Source organism: Pyrus communis, chromosome 3 (genome assembly GCF_041283825.1).
Source record: "Pyrus communis isolate YQ-2024b chromosome 3, ASM4128382v1, whole genome shotgun sequence".
NCBI classification, from domain to species: Eukaryota; Viridiplantae; Streptophyta; class Magnoliopsida; order Rosales; family Rosaceae; genus Pyrus; species Pyrus communis.
The window spans coordinates 16,275,836-16,285,080 of record NC_142567.1 but is presented as its reverse complement, the minus strand read 5'-3'; the positions used below and the strand labels follow the sequence as shown (position 1 = coordinate 16,285,080).

General features: G+C 39.7%; 1 protein-coding gene across 5 annotated transcripts; it reads right to left on the bottom strand.

Annotated features, from left to right (window-relative positions):
- Window positions 1-342: 342 nt before the first annotated feature.
- On the bottom strand, window positions 343-3,619 carry LOC148698009 (short-chain dehydrogenase/reductase 1-like). Of its 5 annotated transcripts, none has more exons than XM_088691108.1 (6): window positions 3,333-3,619; window positions 2,551-2,637; window positions 2,145-2,391; window positions 1,547-1,624; window positions 1,124-1,309; window positions 343-875 (listed from the first exon to the last, which is right to left on the bottom strand). In XM_088691108.1, the coding sequence occupies exons 2-6, from the start codon at window positions 2,586-2,588 to the stop codon at window positions 498-500; spliced, it is 927 nt and encodes a 308-aa protein (XP_088547234.1). In that variant the 5' UTR covers window positions 2,589-2,637; window positions 3,333-3,619; the 3' UTR covers window positions 343-497. The 5 variants fall into 5 exon arrangements, with proteins under 5 accessions (XP_088547234.1, XP_088547236.1, XP_088547235.1 ...); XM_088691110.1 differs by having other exon boundaries at window positions 2,145-2,388; window positions 3,333-3,553; XM_088691109.1 differs by having other exon boundaries at window positions 2,551-2,665; window positions 3,333-3,473.
- Between the last annotated feature and the right edge of the window lie 5,626 nt (window positions 3,620-9,245).

Sequence of the window (9,245 nt, the reverse complement as noted above, 5' to 3'; positions counted from 1 at the left end):
TAAAGAATGTAAAGAATTGAAATAAAATGATGTAAGATAATATGAAAGGGTGAAAAAGATGTAAGAATTGGTTTAGAAATGGCTTTTATATACGTCTCAAATAAATAAAATAAATTCAAATCTAACGGCTAGCTGACTCGCATGCGGGTTGCTGACAATTGAGTCCAACTTTTCGACCTGGCTGGCTGGCTGGCTGAAGATGCCCAGCCTGCTGGCCATAGGGCTGGATTTTGGCCCAGTGGATCACAAAAGGTCATATTTTGGCATACAACCCTTCAGCCGGCCCTGTTGGACATGGCCTCCGCATTTTTCTAAATTTCATAGTGTCCAAAACACATGCTCTTTTCATCCCATGAACTGATTTATATGGTTTTCCGTGACGTATTTCTCCATTGGCCAAACTAGAGAAAGACGCGTTCTAACTTGAAATATTACATCAGTCTTGTACATATAGGGGTGAGAATTCAGAAACCTTACATGTATATATGTCTTTATCATTAAAAATCTGCGACTTCAGTTTGATCGAAATAGCAGCCGGAAGGGCCTCCACAGGGTAGAAGAGCCAACTTGACCAGACCGGCAGACCCTTCTTCGACAGTCATGGTCCCTGTATGCCAATTGAGGTCTGTATTAACAAAGCCTGGATGCACACAGTTGATGCACATGTTTGGGTACTTGTTGGCAAGGATTCTAGTGTAGGCATTGAGGGTGGCTTTGGAAATGCTATATGCAGGTAACATCATTGTCCATCCATTCACTTCGAGTTCGTTTCGTTTAAAATCATGCAGAAATCTTGTCAAAACTGCATCCACTTTCTCCTCTGTCAATGCTTCTACATCCCCGAGCTCATTTCGGATCTCTTCACTTGGTATTCTCTGCATGGAATTTAACAACTTTAATTAGGAAATATGAAATTTTGCTTCATCTTGTGTTGCTAGCTAGGACTTGGAAGGAGATTATATCGATTGAGGGTTATTTTCCAGCAGCAAGTTAAGGAGAGAAAAAAGACTATTTGTCGATGGATGAAATATATGATATCAAGGAAATTATCTCTTGCCAGACTCGTCTAGCTAATGAACATAAACCTTTGTTGGTTAATTTTTGCTTCATTGTGTATTTTTACCTTGAGTTCACTCCTCAGGGAGGAGACATTGACAATTCTTGCTCCTAGAGTGGAGAGTTGCAAGAGTGGGAGAAGTGCCTCGGTTAGTCTTTTAACCCCGTAGTAATTTGTATTTAAGCATTCCTCAGCCTTCTCATAAGTGTATTTAATTACACCTTGGATTTGGTTCACCGCTTTCCCTGAAAGCTGAACAAACACAACTCCTTGTTAAAAAGCTGCTGTGAATCTTGGTTGTGGTGTGGCTAGGTATAATTGTAAGAAGGCCTACACCTCAAGACGTCACTGTGATATCTCAAACTAATAACAGAACTTCATGTATTTTAAGTATCCCATATGGTGTCGTGTAATTTGTTTGAGACTCCGCATTCGCGTCCTTATTTTACGTAAGTGCTTCTCGTGAGAAAGGAGAAATCCATAACTTACCCAAGTTTTGGGGTCAATGTTTAGGGATTTTATAACTTTCTCATCCAACAGTGCTCCATTAGCTCCAGCATTATTAACCTGCAGAAATCAAGTGGTCAATTTTTCACACAACATTTTGGAGTCTTAACAAATATTATCACTGTGTTCGTACATAGGAAATGTACCGATTTGCCTAATATGGCTACTAAAACAAGTTGTTTGGGGCACAATATTTTTTGAAAAATGATATCTACACATTTTTTTTTTTTAAATGATGAATTTAAACAACTAACAAATAAAGTAATCTTTACACGGCCATCACAAGAGTACAAGCAAACAATACAAATATGTCACAAAAATGGTAGACGCAATGGATCTGACAATGGATGCACATGTAAAATCATCACTACAACAATGAGGCCATGTCAAACTATCGCTAAAACAGCAAGGTCATATCAACTCACCGAAGCGAGACATTGATAACAACCAATTGGCATCCTCGATTGACCGTGGCAGTTCAATTTAACCTTTGCTTTTTCAATAATTTTCAAGGGGTAAAATGAATTTGTCATTAAATATAACAAAATCCCGAATAGGAGAGAGAAAAATTTGGCCATACCAAGATATCAAGCCTGCCAAATCTGGCGTGTATGAACTTGGCCAGGGAGTGGATGCTAACTGGATTCAAGACATCAAGTTGATGGAAGACAACATTTGACAGACCCAACTTGTGGAGCTTTGATGTTGCTTCTCCTCCCCTCGTCTCATCCCTGGCCGTCAACACCACCACCACCCCTTGAGATGCAAGCTGCCTCACCACCTCCAAGCCAATACCCTTGTTTGCACCACTAACCACTGCACACCTGCTGTAACGCGACCACCATCAAAATTTAAACACTTTTCGCTTATTTTGGGCTGTTTAATAACCATTTCGTTTTTAGGTTTTAGTTTAAGAAAATAGTTATTAAACTAGTATTGAGTTTTCATTTTTCAATAAAAAGTGAAAACAAAGATTATAAATGTACCTCTCTGTCTCTGCTCCATCTCCTTGATTGCTTCCCATTCTTGTATAATGCTTGGATTTGCCTTGTGATCTTATTTTCTTCCTGAAACTGTGGAGCACAACAGGTTGAATGTTCTCTGCAGCTCCACTCGAATCAAGTTCTAATTCTTTCTCAGCCAAAAACCAAAATCCAAAATCCAAAAGCAATTTCCTTTTTCTTTCATATTTGTACATATAGTGGTTGAGGTTTTTTATTTTGACAAGTTCTAGCTGTTGGAGTCACATACATTGAAAGTGAGTGGTGTATACTAACAATATCACCTGATTTTATACTCCAATAGTTGATGAGTTGATTAATGTTTGATATAATATTATATTCTATAAAACCAACCCTATAGTAAGGGGAATTTTTCTGTAGTAGGTAGCATTGTGGTCCCAAAAATGAATGACTGAGACTGAAATAAAAAAAATTTAATATTTGTGGAAATCAAATCTAACAACTAAAACACCCGTAAAGGCAACTGCCAAACATGCACATCAGATAAGAACAAAGCACAGCAACCAAACACAGACATAAGAATAAAAGACTGCAACTGATTTCCGTAGGTTTATATTCCCGAGTGGAAAGTGGAAGAACAAAAACACTGCCAAACATGCACATCAGATAAGAACAAAGCACAGGCCAGGAGAAGTTCCTGGAACCAAGACATAAATAGACAAACACTGCCAAACAAAACACAAATTCCTGGAACCAAGACATAAATAGACAAGATGCAAAAATATAGAGAGAGAGAGAGAGAATACGTTATTGATTCGAGTTCTGGATGCGCAACGGCCAGGAGAAGTCGGCGAGGTGTGAGAGTGAGACGGCTAGTGGCAGCGACAGCGAGTTCCTCCTCGGTTAACTTTGGATCTTTCGACTCTTCGAAGAAGACGAGAGAGAGAGAAGGGGGGGGGGGGGGGGGAGACTGGACTTGGCGAAGGAGTCAATTAATGTAAACCGCAAACCAACGTCGTTTTGCAATACTTCAATTCGATTTGGTTTCTAACCACTGAAACAGAATCCGAACCGACAAATGTCAGCTCTGTTTTGGTTTTTCAAATTCGGCTGGAATTTTTTTTTTCTTTTTTGGGGTTTAGGTTTTTTCGGTTTCGGCTCGGTTTTCGATTCTATTTTTCTGAACCCACCATTAGAATTGAGCGTGAAATATCTCATTTACAAATAAAATGAATGCTATTAAAATGTAGTACTAATTAATGGTACATTAAGACCTTCAATTGAAATTATATTTGGTGTATGTTCAAGTATTATTTATCATAAGAAGCTTTTGTCAATCTTTGTTTAACATTGTCCATGTTCACCATTTTTATCCCTAATATAAGAATAAATGAAGATGTCGTCATTTAATACTACAGTCTAATAACATTTCTCTTCACTTATAAGTGATATGTTTTAGGTTCGATTCTCTCTAAAGAAACATTTGAACCACATTATTACTAGTCTATTTTGAGGTTTAGCTCACTTTCCCACCTCCTTAGACTCTCCAACCTTTAGGTTAAAACCTAAAATTTTTAACCTAAAAAAGGTTTTAACCTAGAAACAGTTTTTCTCTTCCAACCCTTATGGGTTAAATTTTTAGCTGAGATTATTAAAGAATGAATTTAGGATAATTTTTTTTCTTAAAATAACTATTTAAAAAAAATATGTAGACTATCCTAATTTAATTTTATGAACATTTTAATCTAAAAATATTTTGACACACCCCGACTCGGAATGTCCACTAGGACTCTGAATTGAGTTGTTCTGGCCCACACCTGGAAGGTGACGAAGCCATAAAGTGTAGTGATGTGGAAATGTGAATAAATTTAAACCTAAAAGTGCCTAAATACAAGAGTGCGCTATGAGCGGGAATGAACCCGTTTCACACGGAATGTTAGAGCATAAGTAAAGTATAGTAAGATAGAATAAGGATTATACCCTCAAAGATAGCCACCTATACTGAGATCGATAAGTATTGTGAACATATATTCGAATAATCGAGATTACAATTTAGGAAATTGTGTGCTATTTGCATTGTTGCTTGAGAGGGTAGTACGTGAGTGCGGTTAAGGCGTTAATCAGATGATGTATGTGTATTTTCCAATGGGGGCATGATGGTAATATTGCACCCTCGAGAATTAGTTGCGTACTTATCGAGAGAACAATGAGCTGTTGATATTATGGGTTGCAGACCGTAATATCGATAACTTATTCGTTGAGATCGTTAAGTAAGTGAACAAGTAGGTCCATTTACATTAGCATTTTTAGTTATATATCTATATATTTATTATTTGGCTTGACCCAAAGATGCTACACTTGTTCTCGGAGTACATGACGCTACAAGTGCGTAGGCAAAATTTGTCTATTTGGCTTGACCCAAAGATGCTACACTTATTCTCGAAGTACATGACGCTACAAGTGCATAGGCAAAATTTGTCTATGTTCAGCTTTAATTTCAATACAACTATTTCTACGTTGTGACATCCCGTCCCGAAATTATCTAAAACGTGCGTGTGAAATGACACTTTTACCCCTAGTTTGTTTCTTTTACGTTTAATCGTCGTTGTGAGCCTTGTTGGCATGTTTGGAACTATACACACACTCCCACACACTCCACTTCTCTCTGTCCCTTTCCCTGTCTCTCTCCCGTGCTCCCTTTCCTCCCCTTTTCAAACACATACGTACGGACACACCAAGAACCCATCAAATCTTTGCAGATCGAGGGAACTAAACCCATATTCGAGCTCGTGAGGTTGAGGGGAGCACAATCGTACCATTTTCAGGTAAGAACACCGACGTTTTCACGTCGATTTCACAAGCTCCAATTTGAGTACTATTCATGCAAAAATAATTTAGCACGTTTTTGGGATTTTGAAGCTCGTAGGTGACTTGGTAAGGTCCCAAGGAGCCTCGGAGTGTTTCGTTGGAAGAGTTTTGACGTCAGAATCACTGCATTTGGAGTTGGCCGGAATTGGGTGGTTTGGACAGGTATGATCTAGTAGTTTTTGACCCTTAAAACTTGTATGATCGTGTTCTACTAGTCTTAGGCTTCATTTTGGTGCAAGAATCACGAAAAATGGTTGAAAAACGAGAGAGAAAACACGATTTACAGGTTTTGCGATTTTCCGGCGCCGGCGACGGCACCGGAGGTTTGCCGGGGAAGGAGACGGAATATTCCTCACGACGTCATTTGACGCCGTCAGCGTGCCAGGCACGTGCCTGCTCGTGGCCGGCGCGTGTGGCCGTGCCTTGGCCGGCGCGTGGGGGCGCGTGCGGCGGAGAAAATTTTTTCTAAAAATATGGGTGTGATCCTAAGGTTGTGTAGAGCACGTTGGTATATTCATTTGTCCAATTTGAGCAATGTATGAGAAGTTATTACGAGAAGTTGGTTATGTGCTTTTAAATTAACGTTTTTGTAGTTGTTTCGCGTATAGGTGATACGTACCCCGAGGACGAGCGTGGTCACTCGAGGCAGGGGGGCTACGACCCTTCCACTTACCAGTGAGTAGGCTTTTGGTTTTCCGTATATACCTATATACTATATTTTTCCCAGAAATTAAATTAATGTTTATTAGTTTATGCCATGCATTACATTATCATTATTCATGCATCGTTGGTTATGTTAGTAGTTGCATATATATATATACATATGCATATTGGGTGCTGTGGACGCACAGGTAAGTGCCAGGTAAGTGTTATTCATATTTACATTCAGTAGTAGTTGAGATGCTTAGAGAGCTCATAACCTGCACCCCCGGTGTTAGTGCTCCCGCCCAGAGTAGGGCACAGTCCTTCACGTGATGTTCACCTCCCGCACCACACGCTCAGCTTGGATCCAAGTTAGGTGCACAGTCCTGTCGTACAGACCACATTAGGTGGTTCCGACTCGTAGGTGACCCGCGATTATTCGCACAGCCTTCACGTGATCGTAGCACTAGAGCGTATATATATGTTACACCCAGGCCTGTCGTACAAACCACTTTAGGTGGTTCCGACTTGTGGGCAGGTTCAGTTATTTGAGATCGAGATTTGAGCTCTATATGCAGCTGTACAGGTCACGTTAGGTGACTCCGGCTGCTAGATTATATGTTATTGATATGAGTTATACCTGAGCACTTGCATTTTATTATGAGATTCTGACATGGCATATTCTTGGGCATGATTGGCATATCTATACATACGTACATATGTTATTTTCTGGGAAGTATACAGGTTTTACGGCGAGGGGTTAAAATGTATTTTACTAAATGGTTTTCGTAAAGATTTGTTTTTGCCCACTCACGCTTTTGTTTTGCGCCCCTCCAGGTTTTAGTTGCTTAGCTGGTTCGGTGGTTTCCCAGAGGGTTCTCCCGGCTTTTCTGACAGACACTCACCAGCGTAGGGTCACCTTCGGGTGTACTATTGTCGCATATTTTCTTTTGGACTGCTGTAGGCTTGCTCTGGACTTATGTCTCACTTACACTAGCACTTGTTTTAGTACCTTGTATGCTAGTTTTTAAATTATTCGTACTTTTATATTACTGTTTCATTAGCTTCCGCACGTGCACATGGTTACGTCACCTCCGTGTGACGGCCAGCACGCCCTGATCTCGGTCGGGGTGTGTCAACGTTATTCCATATATGTATTTGGACATTATGCTTTTGTACATCTATTTTTTACCCTATGTTTTTATAAAAGTATTATATTTTGGCATTATATTGAAGGAGAAGGAAAGTTCGAGTTTGGAGGCATGAAAGAGGAATCACTGCACTTCAATTGTGACGGAATGGCATTCTCTTTGCCCTAACTTGATATCTTCTCTACATATTTATTTTCTGCTGCCTTTTCACTATATTTGAATAACAAATGATGTCAAATTTTGGGGACGAATTTTTTTTTAAGGTGGGTAGATTGTGACAACCCGTCCCTAATTTTACGTTTTTATTTATTTTTAAAATGTGAATTTACAAAAATGCCCTAGAGGCGAGGGTATTGACTTTCGTTGGCCAACATATAGTGAGACGTATAAAATATTCTTTTAGCGTATTCTTGAAGTACTCAACGATACAAATGCGTAGGCATAAGCGGAATCAAAATCAGATCTATGGTTAAAGTTTTACAGAGCTACGAATCCGAAAGTATTTTGAAGGAATCACTATTTTAATTATATTATACTATTTTATACTACTAAATTGTTATGCCACATGTGTGTGGCTAAGAGGGGAAACAAAATGAATCGGGGAGGAAGAGAAATAGAGGAGAAAGGATTGGGCAGAGCTGCCCAATCGGAGGAGAAAAGAGGGAGATGAGGAACAAATCAGGAGATGAAGCAGAAGAGTCTCACCAATTAGGTGAAGGGTCATGAGGGAAAGGAGAGAGTGGGAGACGTAGCCAACCCAGATCCACCTTGAGCCATTTCCCGTGCGCGACTCGGCTGACTTCCACCATGTTTTCCGACACCCTTTTGGGCAGTTTTTCCGATGATTCGTAGCCACCCACCACCTGGAAGTCACTCAACATCAACACCTCTTCCATTTCCAACCAAAACCCAGTTCCTTTAACCCCCGATTTGAGGAGAAATAAACCATCAAACCTGTGGGGGTTCTGAAGGATTCACGACGAGAACCACCATTTGTGAAACGGTTCCCTCTAATTACCACCACCATCAGACTTCCCTTGAGGCCTAGAACAAAGCCCAAACAACTTTGGAGGCAGCAGAGCACCGGAGATGTCGAATCGAAAGCCACCCATTTCTAGGGTTCCGATAGGTTTGTGGCGATTTAAAGCTTTTCCTGGCCAAATTGGACTTGGCCACAGGTATAAAACTTGCTCTACTCATTAAGATCTTCATTCCTGTAGAATTTGAAAATTTTTAGAAATAGTTGATTTTTCCGGTGAGTTGGGGTGGTCGACCGCTGTGTGTAGTGACACGTGGGCCAAGGCACCTCCTGACCTTCCTAGGCTAAATTTGATACCCCAATTCTATATGTGACGTCCGATTGATGAAATCTCATCGTTTGAACATAGTTTTGATAGTGACCACCACTTGATACTTATATGAATTGATGATCCAACCGTTGGATCATCACCAAACTTTAGTACATTATAGTACATAATATTTGAGGATATTAGAAACTTACAGATCGGGAATCCGACATATGGATCTTTTCAAATTGGATTTGTAAGTTCGAAAAATAAAACGTTGACTGCCACTTGAATTTGCAATTGGCGAACATCCAATCGTTGGTCGATAATGAAACTTTGGTAATGATGTTTTAGAAGCATAATGTGGATCTTTGGAAGTTATAGATCGAAAATCCAAGGTGCAGATCTTTTGGATTGAGTTACATAGGGTTATGGACCCTACAACCGACCTTTAATCGACGGTTGACTTTTGGTCAATGGGTTTCAAACCATTCTAGAACGTCCTTGGGAATGTGTTTATGTAAGTTATGTGTTCTATCGATAAGAATTCTGATACTTGATTTGATAATTGTTCTAGGCGCCGATCGTTCGTGATGCCTCGATATTCGTGCTAGGAAGTTGTACCGCAGACCTCGAGTGAGTGAGTCTTTTCCTTTTTATAGTATATATATATATATATGGTTGATAGTTTCCAAAAATGCTTTTGAATCGATTTATGCACTTCATGCCATGATTAAATTATGTTATGAGAAACGTTGCACTGTTATGAAAT

Coding starts and splice junctions, on each gene's coding strand:
- LOC148698009 (XM_088691108.1), bottom strand. CDS start 2,588: ATGGGAAGCAATCAAGGAGATGGAGCAGAGACAGAGAG. Junction 1,625..2,144: donor TTGGCAGGCTTGATATCTTG/GTATGGCCAAAT, acceptor TGATTTCTGCAG/GTTAATAATGCTGGAGCTAA. Junction 876..1,123: donor CCCTGAGGAGTGAACTCAAG/GTAAAAATACAC, acceptor AATTCCATGCAG/AGAATACCAAGTGAAGAGAT.